At 35.8% G+C, this 20,857-nt stretch overlaps 3 protein-coding genes across 5 annotated transcripts; 2 read left to right on the top strand and 1 right to left on the bottom strand.

Moving 5' to 3' along the window:
• Nucleotides 1–1,912: 1,912 nt before the first annotated feature.
• On the top strand, nt 1,913–6,684 carry LOC18041572 (RNA-binding KH domain-containing protein RCF3). 3 transcript variants are annotated; one of them, XM_006433642.2, is made up of 9 exons: nt 1,913–2,046; nt 2,428–3,157; nt 3,399–3,827; nt 3,955–4,209; nt 4,396–4,737; nt 4,930–5,009; nt 5,111–5,222; nt 5,616–5,772; nt 6,602–6,684. In XM_006433642.2, exons 2-8 carry the CDS (start codon nt 2,438–2,440, stop codon nt 5,757–5,759), a joined length of 2,082 nt encoding a protein of 693 aa, XP_006433705.1. In that variant the 5' UTR covers nt 1,913–2,046; nt 2,428–2,437; the 3' UTR covers nt 5,760–5,772; nt 6,602–6,684. The 3 variants fall into 3 exon arrangements, with proteins under 3 accessions (XP_006433705.1, XP_006433704.1, XP_006433703.1); XM_006433641.2 differs by lacking the exon at nt 6,602–6,684 and adding an exon at nt 5,973–6,268; XM_006433640.2 differs by lacking the exon at nt 6,602–6,684 and adding an exon at nt 5,976–6,268.
• LOC18041108 (amino acid permease 6) lies at nt 6,119–10,025 on the bottom strand. The gene is made up of 7 exons (XM_006433638.2): nt 9,618–10,025; nt 9,282–9,515; nt 9,091–9,184; nt 8,745–8,959; nt 8,469–8,611; nt 7,104–7,331; nt 6,119–7,016 (listed from the first exon to the last, which is right to left on the bottom strand). Exons 1-7 carry the CDS (start codon nt 9,721–9,723, stop codon nt 6,585–6,587), a joined length of 1,452 nt encoding a protein of 483 aa, XP_006433701.1. The 5' UTR covers nt 9,724–10,025; the 3' UTR covers nt 6,119–6,584.
• Nucleotides 10,026–16,877: 6,852 nt separating this feature from the next.
• LOC112098196 lies at nt 16,878–17,898 on the top strand. Its single transcript, XM_024183838.1, has 2 exons — nt 16,878–17,567; nt 17,692–17,898. The coding sequence occupies exons 1-2, from the start codon at nt 16,878–16,880 to the stop codon at nt 17,896–17,898; spliced, it is 897 nt and encodes a 298-aa protein (XP_024039606.1).
• Nucleotides 17,899–20,857: the final 2,959 nt, after the last annotated feature.

The raw sequence follows: 20,857 nt of genomic DNA on the forward strand, positions 1-20,857 counted from the left end.
ATCTTGCTGGGCATGCCAAAGCCATGAGCCAATATGCTGTCGATGTCATATGGTGCTGACTTTTGTCACGAAATGTTACAAACTTACAATTTTCCATTCTGTTTGTTACTTCCAAATAAAAGAACGTCTTGCTTAGTTTGTTACTTCCCAGGTTTACGTAAACCTTAACTAGTTTATTCTGGGCATTTCTAACTATTTTTTTTTTTTTCATGGTTATCTCTTTAATATGGATATAATTTTTCCCTCTTTATTCCTTGGTTCCTTTTAAGTCTCGATACAGGACAGAATTGAATTGTGAAATGTACTTCTAATTGTATATGTGGCTGATAATTTATGGTTTTAATTTTTCTGGTTAACATGATACTTGAATTCTTTCAATTCCCTGTGGAACTTTGTTTATCAATCTAATTTTTGCACAGGATGTCTACGTAAGTGTATATATCTATAAGTTTAGTAGACCTCAAATCATAACATGGTTTGTAATAATAAAATAAATTTATAGTCTTGTATCAATTTGGTCATTGAAAGAGATGACAAAAAAACACGGTCCGGCCTAAATTCTCAAAGATCTGGAAGATCTATATCTAGAAAATTTGGTTTCGCACATTAAAAATTGTGCGATGTTAAAATTGAAGATCTATGCAGATCCAGATCCTGATTCGGATGCAAGTGCATCCAAAAATTAGATATTCAGATTCCAGATCCACATTATTTTTTAATTAATATATTTATTAAATTAAAATTAAATTAAAAAATATATAAATTAAATGAAAAAAAATCAAACTTATGTGGATTTGTGGTGGTGTTAGAGTTGGATTTATATTATTTTTTTACGCTTTATTTATGTTGCGGTATTTTTATTTGTGGATTTATGATGTTATATGGTATTTTAGGTTTTGGATTATTGATTGTTGAATTATGGTTAGATTTTATTTATTTTTTAGGTAAATTTGTTGAATTTTAAATTATATTTGAATTTATTATGCAGATCTAAATATTAAAAAATCTACCTGCAATCCACATGGATATTACCCACATCCGGATCCGCATAATTTTTTGCGACTCCGGATGCAGATGCGAATCTTAAAATATCAATTTGGATCCAGATTTTGCCATCCCTAATCATCAAAGACCTTCTTAACTTTTATGTTTTTGTTGTTGTTGTCAAATAGAATGTTTGTATTAGGTGATGAACAATAGGAGATTGTAGCTTTTTCTTTACCAAAATCAATATATATCACTTATCTTGTACTAATAATACCCAATAAACCCATAATACCATAATTTTATGGTATTACCTTTATTTTTAAATACACTTGTATTCATATTCATTATAAATGAAATAAATCATGTAAATTGAAACTAAAATAAAAAGATTTAAATACTAGAAATAGAAAATATAGTTTCATGTGAATAAAAAATTAAATAATATGATTTTTTTTGTACTTATAGTTATTTTTAAATATTTTGTGCTTATAATAATTATTATTTCATATTCTCAAAATAAATTATCAAACAAATGAATTATTTATTCCTCTTTTCTCTTAATTTTTTTTGTGCTACGAGAGTTTTTAGATAATATAAAAATAGTAGGGAATAAATGATATATATTAATTTCGATAGAAGAAAATAAGCAATCTATCCAAATGGTATATATTATAAATATTAATTATTTAATGAATGATACATTGTCACATGAATAATACTTTAGTATACCCACGCTTAATAGTTTTATATGCCAAATATTATTAGCCCACCCATTTGCCATTTAAAACTTTATTTTAATTTTCGCTAAAATGGGCTAAGACCCAAGAGCACCAACACGCACCCGGATCTATCCAAACCCGACACAGATTAAAATCCGAAAATCACCCGAGTCGGCCTATAAAACCTAAAATAATTGGGTGAGCCAGACAATTCTTCTTCTTGTACAAGAAGTGATTAAGATGTTTCGACTACTTCACGCCCACTGAAGACGACTGGAAATCAGAGTAAAAAGTTGGGAAAATTGGATAGCTCGTCTCCTTCAATATTTTATTTTACTTGGTAAGTTCCTATCATTAGGAATTTTAATCTCTATTATTGTATGAACTATATATGGTTTACTTTTTCAAAATGTTGAAGCCAATGTTGCATTTGGCGAGCTAAAGAATGTACCCTAGTGTTTTTTTTTTTTTGGAAATACCCTAGTGTTTTTTTTTTTTTTTTTTGGAAATTGTTGTTTCTTAGTTTGTTTTTGTCAATCTGTTGATTCAGTTCATTCTAGCTTAAAAGAATTACACGCAGCTTTTGGATTGCTCTGTAAATTGAATTGTCAATCAGTTTTGGGCTTTATAGTGGAGTTTGAACATGTTTAATGAATTTTCAGAGTCCTGATATATATGTGTGGATATATTTTTAATTTGGCTCTATTTATGCTTGTTTTAGTCCTTTGAACATGTCTTTGCCCTTGACTCCCTCCAAAAGACCGCATGATGATGACAACCATACGGAACCAAATGGGAAAGAAAAGTCGCAAAAGTTGGCAGGTGACTATTCAGAGAACCAGCCCTCAAAATCCTTTCCTGGTGGCATTATGTTTCGTGTTCTCTGTCCAGTTTCCAAAATAGATGGCGTTATTGGGAAAGATGGCGAAATGATGTCACAAATTTCTCAAGATACTGGTGTCACAATCAGAGTTGAGGAGACTGTTTCTGGTTCTGATGAGAGATTGGTTGTCATTGAAGCTTCTGATAATAAGAAGGAAACTTCTGAGAATCTTGAAGCTAGTATTGAGCGGAGCGAGAATAATGGCAGAGAAGAGGCCAGTGTGGCCGATGAGAGTGATAATAAGAAGGAAGATAGTGTCAATGAGGGATCTGTTCTCATGGATGGGTTAAATTCTGAAAAGGAAACTTCAAAGGTGCAGAAGGCTTTGTTACTTGTTTTCGAAAGAATGGTTGAAGTGGAGCCAGAAACAGAGGTAGCAGATCAGGAGAATACTAAGTCATCAAAGTTTGTTTTGAGGTTACTTGTACTTTCCACCCAAGTTGGCTGCCTTTTGGGAAAGGGTGGCTGCGTAATCAAGCAAATGTCAGCTGAAAGTGGGGCACAGATTCGGTTTGTTCCTAGAGATAAACTTCCTACATGTGCATTGGCCTCCGATGAAGTTGTTCAGGTGTCTCATTTAACTGTTTGCTTTATCTTTATCAATGCTAACCATGAACATCAAAATGATTTGGTACCTCTTGCATGATTGGACAGTGCTCTTCCTTGCTGGACGATGACATTTTTCCATTTTAGTGCCTTGTTTGTGTGATATTCTAATGTCTAATTCTTCAATAATTGTAATTGGTTTTTGGATCTCCTAGTATTAATAAAATATGACTTATGAAAATTGTGCCATGTTTATGCTGCAGATCACGGGAGAGGTTGACACAGTAAGAAAAGCTCTTAAATTAATTTCTCATCAACTTTTGGATAATTCACCTAGGGATCATGAATCTATCCCTGGCAACTCAATAGGACCATCACATCCATTGCCAGACCATTCTGTTAGCTCTCAAGGAGCACCTTATGCTACTGGCCATCGTGATGTTGCTGATATTCATTTACCCATGCCGCCTTCGATTCCAAAATTTCATGAAAGTGGTGTCCTTGACCGACCAAAGCCTTCTCCGGAAATTTTGACATTCCGCCTTTTGTGTCATGATGAGCGAGTAGGAGGTGTCATTGGAAAGGGAGGAGCAATTATAAGGTCCCTTAAGCAAGAGACAGGCTGTGATATCAAAGTTATGGAAGCTGTTTCTGGTACAGAGGACCGCCTCATTGTCATATCTGGTCCAGCAGTAAGATTTGAATTAAACTTGCTTGGAAATGATCTAATTTTTGGGTTTTAGTCTTCTAAGGTATAATCATTAAAGTTATTACTTTAGGCCGATTTTTACCGTGCTGACAACAGATGAACCGTTGCAGCACCCAGATGATAGGATATCAGCTCCACAAGATGCTGTTCTTCGAGTGCAGACCAGGATAGCTAGGGCCATACCTGATAACAGGGAGCAGACTGTGATGACAAGGCTTCTTGTAGCCTCAAACCAAATTGGCTGTCTCCTTGGCAAGGGTGGTTCTATCATTGCTGAGATGAGGAAGTTATCTGGGGCTTATATTCGTATTTTGGGGAAGGATCAGATTCCTAAGTGTGCTTCTGAAAATGAAGAAGTTGTTCTGGTCTGATTACTTCTTTTTTTGCGCCCTTTTTTTCTTTTGAGATGGTTGCGGGTGGAAATTTTATCTTGTTTATTTCAGTGTGTTATCATGTTGGTACCTGCGGTACCTTGCTTGCATTTACGCTTTCCTTAAATTATTCCATCTTTATCTTTCCAGACACTTAATTTACTTATTCTGTGCTGATAGATTAATGGAGAATTTGAGGCAGTTCAAGAGGCTCTTTTCCAGATAACAACTAGGTTGCGGCATCATTTTTTCCGCGATGCATTTCCTTCTATTAACCGTCCTTTAAATCCCACCTTTCTGGATCAAGTATCCCCATTCCCATCGTTTATTGGAAGGAGGGAACTCTCACCTCCAGGAATGTATTCTAATTTTGGCCCATCATTTCATAAGTTTGATGCTGTTGGTGGCCCTCCTCCGCCTGGCAGTTTTCACCCCCATGATGATCATTCGGCTTTTATGCATCATATTCATAGACCAGGCATGCCCCCTCATATGCCTGATATGAAACCTTGGGGTCCTCAGGTACAGAAGTGTTACTTAAAGTTCCTCTGCTAATTTTGCCTGTAGTTGGTTTTGTGTTAGGAGATGCATTAGCATTTGACATTGCTGAAGTGCCTAAACACTCATAATAATGCTGTTGATACAAAATTAGCGAACCCATGGTCTTTTATGAAGCTATGAAGTCACTTTTGTGTTGTCCGTGCTTGGTTGCAGGGACTTATGGAAGTTGGTGGCCCAATGGGTTTTCCTGATTTCGTCGGACCCCCTCATAGAAGAGTTCCGGGTTTTGGAGGGTAAATGCTTTTTAAGTGCTTTATGTTTGATCCCATCATGGGTTTCGTATTATCATTTATTATCAATGACTTAATTGTTTTTCTTTATTTATCAAATATAGAGCTAGCCAACCAGCCATTATTACAAGCACTACTGTTGAAGTTGTTGTTCCTCGTTCTCTTGTCCCTATAATTCAAGGAGAAGATGGTGCGTGTCTGAAACAAATTCGTCAGGTACATTCTGTCTCTCTGCCCGATGTTAATTGGAAACCGAGTCTTTTCTTGGCCTTTCTCTCTACACCAAAAAAAGAAAGAGAGATAGAGAGAGAAATAGATAAAAGGAAAAAATAGAATGTCAACCTGGTTAAAACCAGATCCTTTTCATATACTGAATCTTAGTTCTATGTAACTACTCCAATAGTTTGGATTCTGGCTTGTACTGCCTGTTGTTAGGCTATATGCCCTGATAAATGTGTTTTCTTCCACTGTTAATAACAAGTCTTAGTTTCTGATCTCAGTAATGTCTTCCTGCTCAATTCTGATTCGGTTCCGACTAGAAATTGTACAGTTAGATGTTTCTTTGACTGAATTGCCCTTTAACAAATCCAATGACGCGTACTATTTCAGATTTCTGATGCAAAAATTACAATTACTGATCCCAAGCCTGGAGCAACAGAAACTGTGATTATTATATCTGGGACACCTGAGCAAACGCACGCTGCGCAGTCTCTTATTCAAGCATTTGTAATGAGTGAGACAGAGACTACTTGAACTTCTGAGAAAGGTATTATTTACTTATTCTGCCATCTTGATTTGGAAATATTCATGCAATCTCAAGGTGGATCAACTGCCAAGATTGTTCCATCAGTGGTATATTATGTATTCATGTTTCCTTCCTCCTCTTTTTTTTTTTCAAATTATTTTATGGTTTCTTGGACTGAATTTAATATGGTGCTTACTGCGTGCCCCTCAAACTTAATACAGCAGTTGAGGATTGACTTGTGAGGATTGGAGATCGGGAGAATTGGCTTTTGTGCTTGAACTTAGATAGGGACAAATTTAACATTGCGGGTTCAGTAGTCCCATAATTGAAGAGTAGTCTACCTGATGAGTAGTGAACTTGTAGTTCTCAACACTACTTTGAAAAAGAAAATCTTTTGACTAACATAAACATTTGAACTGGATGACCTTTTAATCACCAAGCATCGAAGATTTAACAGCTCATGCTGACTTGTCATATTTGTTTGCCATCTGTATGAGTGAATTCTTTGTTTGTCGTTTCCCTATTCTAATTTGAATTTTAATTAGCTTAATTTATTTAATTCAGTAAATCCAAATGAACCTTTGTTACTTTCTCATTTCTTTGTGGATATATATATAGGCACAGAGAGAGAGAGAGAGAGAGAGAGAGAGAGAGAGACATCTGTTTCTTTTGTGTAATGTAATCATAGACGCACTTGGAAAAGTTGTAGCTGACAACCAATTTAAATCACTGAAACCCTAATCCCCCTTAGGGGCTGGGTACGTCAATCGTCCCTGGCATTGAGGCAACAAACACATAATTATTAAAATATAAGTAAAAATATTATATCTGTTTCACTCTTCTTGCACAGCTTGGAAGGGCTTGTATGTCTTGAGGCTTTGGATCAGACCTTGGACGGACCCAACGAGGGCGACAAGTGAAACTATGAAGCAGGACCAGATTAATATTTTCAACCACACCCACGTGAATGAAAATCTTCGTATCTTAGTACGAGCAATGTACATTTCCACCGGAAAATAAACTGTTAATGGCCAGAATGAAGCCGCCCCGATAAGACCCACGAAGTCGTTGAAGAATGGGAAAATCATGGCCAGCACTGCTGATACAATAACGTATGCTGTTCTCCAAACCAATCTAAATGAATTGACATGATACACTCCATAACATGGAACATTAATGCCATGCTCGCTTGTTATGAACTTATTTTCTGGCCAGCGTTTGTTACACCACTTCTCAACGAATCCGAATATTGGTTGGCAGAATACCTGTGTGCGCTTGTCGTGTTAGAAATATTGAACAAGAATATGAACCAACTCACCCACCCTGTGGTGCTACATCAGACGGGAATTTACCTGGTAAGCCCCAATGAGATGGACAGCGATGCAGGCGTTTGCGAAGTCAATTAACCAGAAAGGCTCGTAGAATCCGAATCCGGTGAGAAAGTTTCCAGGTGCATCATTTCCAAACGCTAAATACCCCATTACACCGCACATTATGTAGAACAAGGTGGTGGTCGTGACGCCAACAGCAGTCGCCCTCTTCATGGATTTGTTTTCTGGGGGACTTGATTTCAGGGTGTCCTGTGTTATCCATAACGTTCAGAATTCAGTTCCAAAAGCTTAAGCACTACCATATCCCAAATGCATGTATGTTCTAGTAAAGTGGTTTGTTAAACAAATATTTATTTCTTTAGTTCTTTATTTTACTGTCACGTGGTAATTTATGCGAAAAACCCGCATGGGTTGAGCCGGTGAGGTTTTTCCATCAGAGGGAGTCAGTCTTTTAGGTGATTGATAAATACATTCACCAGATAGAAAAAGACGTCCCACTTTTGACAATTAACTCCCTACAACAACAACAACAAATCAACAATCGCTGACGAGCATGGTACAGAGCAGATACGGATTGGAGAGAGGTTTGAGGCAGAATCAGAAAGCAACAAAGACGAAGTGGGGCTAAGGCCTCTTTTTCCCTGCTTTCAGCTCGTTCTGAAAAGCTAGGTGCCAACTCAATCTGTGGACCAAATTGTAGTGGCCATGGTCCACCAGTTTTGCTGGTCCATTGGAATCTTTGCAGCTCATCACCAAATCACCTCACAGTAAGTGAACAGTGACCTAACACTCTCCCACGCAACATGAACTATTTTGTCACAGTTACTTCGTTTGAGTGAAATGTGAAGTCTTCGTTTTTTACATAATTATCTTTATGACACGTGACACCTCAAACTAAAATTCGTCGACTAAAAACTTCAATTTTGACTTCACTACTTGCCCTTACCCCAAAGAGCACATATAAGACACCGCAATTCAGGACCCAGCCACACCGAAAGGTAGATGCTCTTTTTCAAGAGTATTAGTCAGAATATGCTATATATATCAAAGCAGAGACTTTTCAATAATTGAGAATTATTTAGTGATTTTTATTTTTTATTAAAAAAATTGAATCAAGACATCCATATAAGAAGATGGTAGGCTAGGCGCCACCTACCGGGTATATATAACAGCATGCCATGTTGACATTTATGAGGCACACATTTCAACTTTCAAACATGGATTCACATGATTACGTTTTTGTTTTACGATTTCTCGTTCGGACAATAATCTCTCTCTGTGCATGTATATTACATACATAATTTGGACTGTATGCGAAAAGATAAGACACGAATATCAATTAATTATGATCCATGAATAAATAAAGATTTTAGAGATAGGGCTTGCCTGAATCTCAACGAGCACCGTTGAAAAAGCATAAGCAAAAGCAACGTCCCCAATTGCCTGAAATGCTCTCCAAACCTTCTCTGATGCTGACACGTCTACTCCTACTGTTGTCCCCGTTAAGGTTGTTGCATGCGGCCCATCACCTTCAATAATTTACATGCAAATAAGACCGCTTCATGACCATATTAAATTAAAACAACTTAAATATAGAAAGTTGAAAAAAAAAAATTTAATTAGGAAAGAAGATCAAGTTCCCTTTCTCTTTCTAGCTTTTACCTATGACTTTGGCTATGGAGAGGCCAATTCCAATGGAGGAATAAGCAAAAGACATTACGGCAGCGAGAATTGAGAGCCAGGAGAGCTTATGAAAGTTTGGTATTTGGCTAAGAACAATCTGGATGCAGGCAAAGATGATCATGAGTGGATTGTTTGATGTGTAGCACTTGACATGATGACCATGTCTGTGGAAGCAATTTGACCTTTTAACAGCCCTGATAATAACGAGACGTAGGAATCAAAACAAATTGAACCATTATAAGAAGATCAATTTACTATATATTGGATCATCAGTTAATGGTTTTGAAACTTTAAAACCTGTTAATTAATATTGTTGACTACTTACACCATGCTAATAGATGCAGTGATAGTATAACCAATCGTAACTCCAATGAGATTTCCATACTGAGCCAATCCACATAGCTGGACGCTCCTTCCTCCTATACAAACAAGAAAATATAAAACTCTGAATGAAATACAACTCTGAAAGTTTGTATGCTTAATTCATACTCAAAAGTTAGCTCAAGAGCTATGTACCTAGGCTAGCTCTGACTACATCCATGTAGGTGTAGTTTCGCTTGCCGGTGACGGGATCAGGAGACCGGTAACAATCGGAAAGCAAAGTAGAGGTGTAATAGGTGATGAATGAGAAAGCCATGAGAACAGCTGGGCCAGCTACCCAGCCAAGCTGAGCAATGGCCCATGCCAGAGACAGTACTCCAGAGCCAATCACTGCCGTGATAATATGAGCACTTGCAGTCACCCAAGTCCCTTCATTTCATCAAAACAACAAAATTTAATCGATCATATTAACAAAGTATTAATAGCAAATGACTCTTATCAAACAAAAGTGAATTAAATTAACATGCATACCAGTTCTTTTTGCTCGACCATCATCATCCAGAAAGTCTTTGCGGATATCACCTTCAGGGTCATTTTGTTCGATATACATGCTGTTCTTTTGCATCTCCATCGCCATGTCTCTGTTGAGTAGTAGAAGAAGCTGAAATGGGGTTGCTGAGAAGTTGAGAAATTAGGAGATATGATTAATTAAAAATGAGTAGCAGTAGCAGCAGCTTATGCTGCAAGGTCAGTGGGGCAGTGTTGTTGTGTGTGGCACCTGTAGTAGCAGGGTAGGGTAGAAACAAGAGGATCCGTTTCTCAATTATATATAGTGATAAAATCAGAAAACTCTAGCTTGGCTATTACCTATAAAGACGACTTGGGTTTTGAGTTGGAATTATTATTACCAGATCTCTGCACCATTCATGGTGCTGGCTAATGTCTAGTCTTCTCCATTTCAATTGGGTCCCCACCCACATTTTTTTTTTTAATTTCTGGATTTAGTTTGGTCCATCCATTAGTTTGGCAATAATCTTTTTGTATGGTGATAACCATCGGTTGTGATTTTGGAAATTCCTTTTTGACAAAAAGAATCAACATGTTAGATATGTGTTTGACTGGCACTAGCAAATTCATAACTGATCTCTCTCTTTCACGCTTTTTCGCTATTAGGTCGGCTCTTGTTTTGTTTTGTTTTGTTGTTTTAAATTTTCCTTCTCTTGACTCTCTAGAGACTTTGATGATAGCACGAAATTGGAAATCTTTCTGACCTTTCACGGCCAGGAGGAGCAAGTGAATTGTGAGATGATGTTAGTGAATGATGTTGGCATGACTAATATTTTCTGAGCTGCTCATTATGTATTTTGAGCATTTATTAAGGTATGGGCAAGAGGTCAAAGTCAAGTTAATCTCATTTTTAATTTGAAATAAATATATATAATTTTTTATTCTCTCTCTTTTTTTTTTTTAAAAAATTACATTATGATGACCTTCCTCCCAAAGTTTGCATTATAGAAAAAAAAAATAAAAAATAGCTTCCATATCTGGTGAAGCATCAACAGAATGAAAGAAAATTATAATGAATTCCTGAAACATGGCCATCAAACTGGGAATATTGATTTTCCAAGGACAGGGGCTAAAATACTCCTAACACAACCGATAAACATAGCTAAACATTAAAGCCATTCCTTTATTCCAATCGTGGAAAAGATAATCTTTTCGAGCTTTATTCTTTGGTAAAGATTCTTGAAAATTATTGATTATGAGTGTGTTTAGAATTGAGGCTGGACATGTGTAATTTAAAATGTACAGTACTTATAATATGATTTGAAATTATATTAATATGATTTTTTACTTGTATGATGAAAAATCTATCATATCTTTAATATTATTTCATAGTTGCAATTTTTTTTTTTACAACAGTTGTAGCTTAAGAGCTACAGCACCTCAATTTTAAACATGACATATATTAATCAAAATATAGTGGTTATTTAATTATCATGGAGATCCTCTTATATTATTTTATTTATTAATTAAGGAATAGGGGACAAGACTGCCTTGTGAATTTTATTGTTCCATGCATGGAAATTTTTTATTTCATAAGATGTTAATTGGCTGATAATTGTGAATAAAATTGTTTGTTTCTCAATCAATAACCGTAGCAGTTATGGTATCAATTATTATAGGGAAAACTCGACCGATCGACTTATGTCTTTAATTTTCCTCTTCGAACAAGACATGACTGAAAATTGAAATGGTCCACTCCTAATTACATCGTCTATAGTTTCAAGATGGTGGCCCAAACTTTCAAGCAACTAGGCATGCAGCTAGGGTCCAACTACTTTCTGTGGCTTGATTTCTCTTGAATAGCAATTGCGTTCGTGGCCGAAACCTTGATATTTTTGGTCTATTTTCACTTTTCATCTACATTGAAAGATACACATAACTCCATGGCCGTTGCAGGTGTATGCTAGATACACGTTAGTCAAAGAAAAAACCATTGCGGTGTTTGATATCTCTGTTGTCAAATTTGTAGGCCAAAAGCCGAAATAGTAAAAACTACCAAACTAATTATTGGTACAGCACTTGATAGAGTACAGCCATTGTTGAACTCTAATGTGGTTTTTCCTATCCTTCTCTCAAAATCAGAAGACACCAATCCTCTGTCTTCTAGTACTCACAACCATAGTTTGTTTTGCAGAATTATTTATAAAAGCTTGCAACTTAACTTTGACAAGACTTTTGATTATTTCTCATCATAAGTGATCATGCATAGACATTTGTAATAATGTAATTTTTTTTTTAATTTAATAACAGCCTTTAACTTTTACGACACAACACCTCAATGTGAAACCAAATCTTATTCTCGATAAAGACAACTCAAATTATGGAGGAGGATGATAAGAGGAGATCGATCGAGAAACGTCTTCATCAAACTAATAAAAGACAAAAGACATAAAGCAAGCATGCCTTAATTAATAAGATGTGTAGTATAGAATCGCCAATCGTGCATCTATCATAGTCAGCAATTTGGATGATGCTGCGGTATCCGGGTGTGCTCAACGCAGTTATATAGTCTTCAAAATCCACGTATAAACACGAATAATGACAGACTCTTATTGCTTAATTTACTTCATATTGACGCATTTGTTTTCGCAAAATTAGTCATCAAATTAAACTGTCCAAGGAAGGTACATGAATCTATATTTACACCTAACAATACTGCATGTAATTGTCCACGACTCTACGTGTCAACTAACAATCGCAGCCCCATGGCCACGTTATGATTATGAATAATTTGATTCTTTCCCTCTACAATAATTAATGATAACATTTGGTCAACATTCAGCAGACAACAACCAATATTCGAAAATGGCATAAACTTTCGTAATGTGGTGCAAGTCTTAAATATTCGCCATTTTCTTGTAAAATATGCCGAACGTACAAGGGTATGTATATATATCCGATCAAATTTAGGAGCCTCTCAATCGCTTTCGACATGATATTTGCTGTGACAGCTTATCGCCATTATATATATATATTGCATTGTAAGTGCGATCACTGCTCTTTCACTTTAGATCGTGCAACTGGATATTTATCAACCTAGCTTTATATTAGTACACCAACTCGATCGGCTGCCTGTACGGCAGAATCTTGTCCATTGAAAAAGTTAATCCACATTTGATTCCCAAGACAGGAACCTAACTTTTGAAAAGTTATTGGAGGGTTTTAGGATTTGATCACACTAACGCCTTCTTGTCAAAGTAAAGTTAAGGCCCCTCAAAATCAATATCTTATGCAATCCGCAGTGATCACATTAATTCACATATATATTATTACCTTATGATCAGGAAAAGGGAATGGTCTTAATTGAAATCTTATAACCCCTTTGAAAAAAGAAAAAAAATTGCAGTTGACCCCTCGTCTTACGGATTTTGACTGCGACCTTCATAAATTTTAGTCTCTTCATTATGAGCCCATGGGATCAAATCTATCGTTCACCAGTGATATTACAAATGCACAAGGTTTTGACCACTAGCCAGCCTGTGACTCGATATCTTTTAATAAAATTTGATTGATCTACAGCATATCTCTAACATCTGAAACAACTGGCAAAATAATACTCGAGGGAATCTCTTTGCTACTATCGCCTTTGAAACGCATTTGGCTATATCTTTCAGTACTCTGCATCACTGGTCTCAGGACGCTTGGCATCGGCTCATCTCCACATCTTTCACACTTAATCTGAATTAATAAAATTGTAAAAATATACGTATAACGTGTTGCACTATGCTCTTGCTAATTTCTTGACTTGACACAATTATTATACAGCACAACGTACCCACTAAAATTGTCGCCCTCCATGCATTATTGAGCTCCGTAGTCGCAGAATTGGACACATATATATTATAATAATATATTTATTCTCACGCCTCAACAACAGCGCATAAACTCGAAAGCTATGTGTGAACTTATAACGGATACAAATTCGATTAATGAGGAGAAGCTGACATGTTTGAAGTCGGTCGACGAGGCCCATGATTATCATCATGAATCGTATTGCCATGAAAATGAGATCAGAGCTAGCGCATCCTAAAGAGACAAACAAATCACGGGTCCCTTATTTTAAATCAATTGTTACGTGCCATACTTGGATTGCGACTCCTAACATTGAATAGGTCACGACTCACGAGTCACCAGTTTACCTCGACCTCCAGCCCCAACCCTAGTGAACAAACGAATTTTATGCTATGGTACGTATGACTTATATTTGTTAGTTTTGACATTGTTTGGATTTTTGTGTTATTTTTAAATTTTTAATGGGACCATGCTTGGACCGATCGACCTGTCAAGCTTGTTTCTACATTATTTAGAAACATCTTGTCTGCATTTCGCATCTGCAATACTTTATGTCACTTAACATGCCGACCTAATCCAGATTATGACTCGTTGTTAGTGCTTCGCATACATGCACATCACATTTATTCGATAGGTTGCCTTTGATTACTTTAATTTAATTTAGATATGTTTGGGAAGAAATTGAAGATCAATAATAAAGCGCCACGTGTCGGTAAAAAATTGTATGATTAAAAATAATTATCAGAGGGTACTCGACCTACACCAGATACATTTGATAAATAAGGTGCGTGTAGTACGTCATGCCATAAATAAGGTGGTAAAGAAAAGTCTTCAAAATATTAATCATGTGAAATACCTCCATCTCTCAAATAGATTATTTGATTTGACTAGATCAAATAGGAAATATCTTACTGGAAAAAAAAAAAAAAAGACGATTGGCTGTCACATCTACAAAAAGTAAAAGATAGCACACCAAGGATAATAGTCCTTATCTGACACGCCTAAAACCTGCTAAGACAACATTTGCAGAGATCTTCTGGATCATTCTACAATGTACACCATTTGCACAAGAAAACAAACCACGTTAAATAACGTCCTTCTTACTCCCAAAATATGTTCTTAACAAGGCAAAAATCATGATAAAGGTGAAAGAACAAGAGAATCTTGAAAATGATAGCAAAATCATCACTATAAATGTGCCACAGGGTAGGACAATTAGGGTACTCTATATATAAAGACACTAAGATTCTTCTTTTCTCATATATACAATAAACACACACACTCCACGAAAAAGACTGAGGTCTCATTCAATCTCCACCTGCCATTTTAGAGAGCTTGCAAGTTCCTACACCATAAATAATCAAAGTGGTTGACTTGAGTGTCGAAGTGTGATCTCTGGCCACCGCTGGCTTCACCTCTAACATTCTTTTCATTGTTTTGCAAGTCTAAGGTGTCCTTGCATGCTTTTTCACTCCATTACTGTCATCCTCACACTGCGATTAAGTGAGGTACCCTATATCTTGAAAATAAATTTATTATTTTAGCCAAGTGTTCCTCTTACTTAGGGGTGGGCAAAATCGGGTTCGGGTCGGGTTCGGGTTGTTCGGGTTAGACAAGGATATGTTCGGGTCGGTTCGGGTCGGGTCATTAATTCGGGTTATGTTCGGGTTGGATAGGGTTGGATTTAAAATGGGTAGGATTGAGTTCGGGTCAATTTGGGTTAGTTCGGGTCAATTTGGGTCAGTTCGGGTCAATTCGGGTTAATTCGGGTCGGTTGAAATAGGGTCAGTTCGGGTCGGTTGAAATCAGGTCAATTCGGGTCAGTACGTTTTTTTTTTTTTAAGAACCCGATCGAGTATTAGGATCGGGTTGGGTTTGACCCGAACCAATCACAACCCGATCGGGTTTGTAAATTTCAAACCGATCGGGTTTTGATCCTGACCCGAACCCGAAATTTATCGGGTCGGGTCGGATCGGGTGAAATGCCCACCCCTACTCTTACTTTTCGCACCCAAAATCTACCTAAAACAATCATCTTCATCTTTATCAAGACCAAACACTTCTATATAGCTATCTAGTTATTCTATTCATCCTGTATAATGGAAAATCTATGTAACCTCTCATTTATATAGTTAATGGGTGATTACTTACTCTCATGTATGTAGGCAAAAGACCAAACCACCTAAATATTGTGTATTCATTATATTTATATTTATATTTATTTTATTGTAATTTCAATTCGTGGTTGAGATTGTGTTTTACGTGTGAGTGTACTTGACATACCCCACTTATTAATTCATATATGTTATTTTGGCTTACCACCTAAATACCTCAGCTAAACCACATATCCCAAACATCATAAAAACATGCCTAAGCACAATCCCAGCTCAAGCTCCCCTCAAATATAAATTTATTTGTTTGAATCATATTTGAGTTGGATTAGGTGAGAACTACCCAATTGGTTCGAATTGAACTCTTGCAAAAGTTTGGTGAAAACAAGATGATTGACCGTGACTCAAGTGGAGAAGTTGTTTTGTATTAATTCTCATAGGAAATTATCTTTTGAAAAAAACTAAGAGCACTAATATCTGTACACCCAAAATGATGATGGGTGTCCCTGAGATAAAAGGGGTATTTCATGGGTGTCCCTAAGATTTCGTCGAAAATTAGCTCTATCCTTCACTTTTCCAAATTTATCCCCAACGTGCAACAACCATACTTATATATCACATAAGCTCTTTGTATGAAACTATGAACAATGATGGATAAATTTGTAAGAGAGATTGTAACATCTTTCAAGTTTGTTTGGTTTGATATTCTGGACGAAAACGGGTTGCCGTTTATTGAGAAAACGGCTAACCGTTTAAGTCCAGAGAGCATGTTTTTTGTTCTGGAATAAACGGCTCACCGTTTATGGTGAAAACGGCTTACCGTTTAAGTCCAGAGAGCATGTTTTATGTCCTAGAATAAACGGCTCACCGTTTATTGAGAAAAAGGCTAACCGTTTATTTCCAGAAAGTTGTCAATTGGAAAACGGTTAGCAAGATTGAAAAGATTTCAATTGTAAATCGATGCATTTTCAAACCAAAAGAGTTTTTTCGAAGAAGTACCATTTCTAATTGTTGTATTCTTTCAAATAAACATCTTATTAATAAAAAGAAAGACATACAATAAGATTAGAAATCAGATTTTGAAGATTTCATGCTTGTTCTGGAAATACAATCTTATTTGCTAAAGATTGTATTCAGGATTTGATATATCTTGGGGGTAATTTGCCATTAAAACTCTATAGCAAACCAAGATTGGTGAGGGCAAATAAAACCTTAAAGGAAAGTGTGTAAACACGTCTCAAATCCTAAGAAATTTCATTGTTCTTTGCCTCTATATTCTCATAATTCACCAACAATCTTTAAGGTTTTAAATTTTGTGCAAATGGAGGTTGAGAAGAGTTTGACATCATTTCTGAATCCTAGTGTCCATCTAGATCGTTTTGATGGAACTAATTTCACTCGTTGGAAGGAAAAATTGTTCTTTCTCCTTACTGTTCTTAAAGTGGCATATGTTCTTGATCCGAAATTGGAACCATTTCTAGAACCAAGAGAAGATGATACCGAAGTTGTTAAGGCTGCAAGGAAACGTCGTGAAGATGATGAATTGATATGCCGGGGTCACATACTCAATACGCTTTCTGACAGATTATATGATCTCTACAATTCTATGACTTCTCCGGTGGAAATTTGGAATGCTCTTGAATACAAATACAAAACGGAGAAAGAAGGTACTGACAAATTCCTTGTATCTAAATATTTTGAATTTATTATGGTAGACACAAAATCCATTCTTGATCAAATACATGAGTTACAAATTATTGTTGCTAAGCTTCGAGAGTTAAAAGTTGAAATTTCTGAATCATTTCAAGTTGGGGCTATTATTGCTAAATTGCCTCAAAGTTGGAATGATTATAGAAAGAAACTCCTTCATAGTAAAGAGAACATAACTTTAGAAGAATTGCAAAAACACTTGGTAATTGAAGAAGAGACTAGGTCTCGTGAATCCAAGGATAAGCATGATTATACTAAAGTTAATGTTGTTGAAGCTAGTAAATTCTCAAAGAATTTTAAAGTTTTCTGGAAATTGTTTCTTTTGTGGTAAGAAAGGCCATCGCCAAAGTGATTGCAGATTCAAGAAGAAAAAGAAAGAAGTGAATTCCCATAAAGCTAATGTTATTGAAAACAAATCTGAACAGATTTGTGCTATGGTTTCTGAAATGCAAATTGGCATGATTACTGAAACCAATATGGCTGAAACTAAGTCCTATGATTGGTGGCTCGATTCGGGTGCAACAATTCATGTTTGTAATGATAAGAAATTTTTCTTATCATACAAAGAAGAAACGGAAGGACAAATGGTTCTCATGGGGAACAATAATGCAGCCATAGTAGCAGGAAAATGAGTAGTTGAGATCAACTTCACTTCTGGAAAGAAAGTCACATTGTATAATGTCTTTCATGTACCTTCCGTTAGGAAGAATCTTATTTCTGCTAGTTGTATGTGTAAGCATGGGCTTAAGATTGTGCTTGAGGGTAATACTTGTATTGTGTCAAAGAATGGATTATTTGTTGGGAAAGGGTATTCTTGTGATGGAATGTACAAACTCAGCATTAATAATAATAATATCAACGTGAAAAGAAAGAAAAAAGTTTAGCTCCGGATTTTATTTCATCACAAGCACTACTCTTCTTGGTTGAAGGGGATATAAAGAATGTACGTAACAAAGTACCATTGTTGTTAAATATTGAAAAAGATCCAAAGACATTTAGCGAGGCTATGTCTTCTAGAGACGCTTCTTTTTGGAGAGAGGCGGTAAATGATGAAATGGATTCGATAATGTCGAATCAAACATGGGTCTTGGTTGATCTTCCTCCAGGATCTCAACCAATTAGCAGCAAATGGGTATTTAGAAGAAAGTACAATAATGATGGTTCTTTGCAAACTTTTAAGGCTAGATTAGTAGCCAAAGGGTTTAAGCAAAGAAATTGTATTGACTATTTCGATACATATGCTCCGGTAGCTAGGTTAACTTCTATAAGAGTGCTATTTGCAATTGCTTCATTGAACAATTTATATGTGCATCAAATGGATGTTAAAACAGCTTTTCTTAATGGTGATCTTGATGAAGAAATCTATATGGAACAACCTGAGGGATTTGTTTTGCTTGGAAATGAAAAAAAGGTATGCAAGTTAATCAAATCTCTTTATGGCTTAAAGCAAGCACCAAAATAATGGCATGAGAAGTTTGATTCGGTAATTTTATCACATGATTTTAAGCATAATAATGCTGATAAATGTGTATATTTTAAATATACGAATGATTTTGGTGTGATTATATGCTTGTATGTTGATGACTTGCTTATCTTTGGAACAAATATGCAAGGAGTAGATGATACAAAGAAGTATTTAACTTCACAATTTAAGATGAAAGATCTTGGTGAAGTAGATACTATCTTAGGTATCAAAGTGAATAAACATAGTGGGGGTTACTCGTTGTGTCAATCTCATTATATAGAGAAAGTGCTTCTTAAATTCAATTATTTGAAATTTAAAGAAGCTAATACCCCATATGATTCTAGTATTAAATTACTAGAGAATTCAGGCCGAATAGTAGCTCAACTAGAATATGCTAGTGCAATTGGTAGCTTGATGTATGCTATGCATTATACGAGGCCTGATATAGCATTTGCAGTTTGCAAAATGTCAAGATTCACGAGTAACCCTAGTGTTGAACACTGGAAAGCAATTGGTAGGATACTTGGTTATCTTAAAAGGACCGTTAATTTGGGTTTGTTTTATAATGATTATCCTGAAGTACTGGAAGGATATTCAGATGCTAGTTGGGTAACCAATACAAGAGACAATAAATCCACTTCTGGTTGGATTTTTACAATTGCTGGAGGAGCGGTTTCTTGGGCTTCAAAGAAACAAACGTGCATAACTCATTCAACAATGGAAAGTGAGTTTATAGCACTTGCATCTGCAGGCAAAGAAACAGAATGGCTGAGAAATTTGTTGTTTGATATAATGTTGTGGCCACAACCGATGCCATCTATTTCTTTGTACTACGACAGTGAAGCTACATTGTCTAGAGCTTATAATAAAGTGTATAATGGAAAGTCTAGACATATTAGCTTAAGACATGAATATGTGAAACAATTAATAGCAGATGGTGTTATTAATATTGTTTATGTTAGGACTAATAAGAACCTAGCAGATCCTTTAACAAAAGGTCTTTCAAGAGACTTAGTTAAGGATACATCTTATGGAATGAGATTGAAACCTTTATATAATAAAGTCACCAACGACGGTAACCCAACTATGTAGTAGTTATACCGCTACTCCATAGTTAAATGGGTAATAACAAGTTGTTGTTATGTGACTGGTTTGACACCGAGTAATAAATAATCCCATTCGAGATATTCGGTGCAAATAGCTACGAGGTTGAGGTTGAGTATTTACTCTTAATGAAGTTCAAGTCTTTTAGTAGCTAAAGACATGATTTGAAACTTCACCTAAGTGAACATAAGAAATGATGTCGTTTCTAACAAGGTCATGGTTTAATCTTGTAAATGTTCATGAATCCAAGATAGAGCACAAGGCCGGAATAGTGCTAACTATTGGAACACAACTTTGAAATCTGGGATAGCTTATATGTGATGTATCTCCGGTATTTACTTAAGAGACAAAGTTTAATGCTTAGCACACTATTGTCTTGTAAATGCTTTGAAATACACTCACTAATTAAAGGTTAAAATCGAAAGATACCTTTTGTATGTATAAGTTTATCATTAATAAATCTGAAAAATATTACAATCTAGTGGGGATTGTAAGAGAGATTGTAACATCTTTCAAGTTTGTTTGGTTTGATATTCTGGACGAAAACGGGTTGCCGTTTATTGAGAAAACGGCTAACCGTTTAAGTCCAGAGAACATGTTTTTTGTTCTGGAATAAACGGCTCACCGTTTATGGTGAAAACGGCTTACCGTTTAAGTCCAGAGAGCATGTTTTATGTCCTAGAATAAACGGCTCACCGTTTATTGAGAAAAAAGCTAACCGTTTATTTCCAGAAAGTTGTCAATTGGAAAACGGTTAGTAAGATTGAAAAGATTTCAATTGTAAATCGATGCATTTTCAAACCAAAAGAGTTTTTTCGAAGAAGTACCATTTCTAATAGTTGTATTCTTTCAAATAAACATCTTATTAATAAAAAGAAAGACATACAATAAGATTAGAAATCAGATTTTAAAGATTTCATGCTTGTTCTGGAAATACAATCTTATTTGCTAAAGATTGTATTCAGGATTTGATATATCTTGGGGGTAATTTGCCATTAAAACTCTATAGCAAACCAAGATTG

This window comes from Citrus clementina, unplaced genomic scaffold, assembly GCF_000493195.1.
Source record: "Citrus clementina cultivar Clemenules unplaced genomic scaffold, Citrus_clementina_v1.0 scaffold_5, whole genome shotgun sequence".
In the NCBI taxonomy this organism is placed as follows: domain Eukaryota; kingdom Viridiplantae; phylum Streptophyta; class Magnoliopsida; order Sapindales; family Rutaceae; genus Citrus; species Citrus x clementina.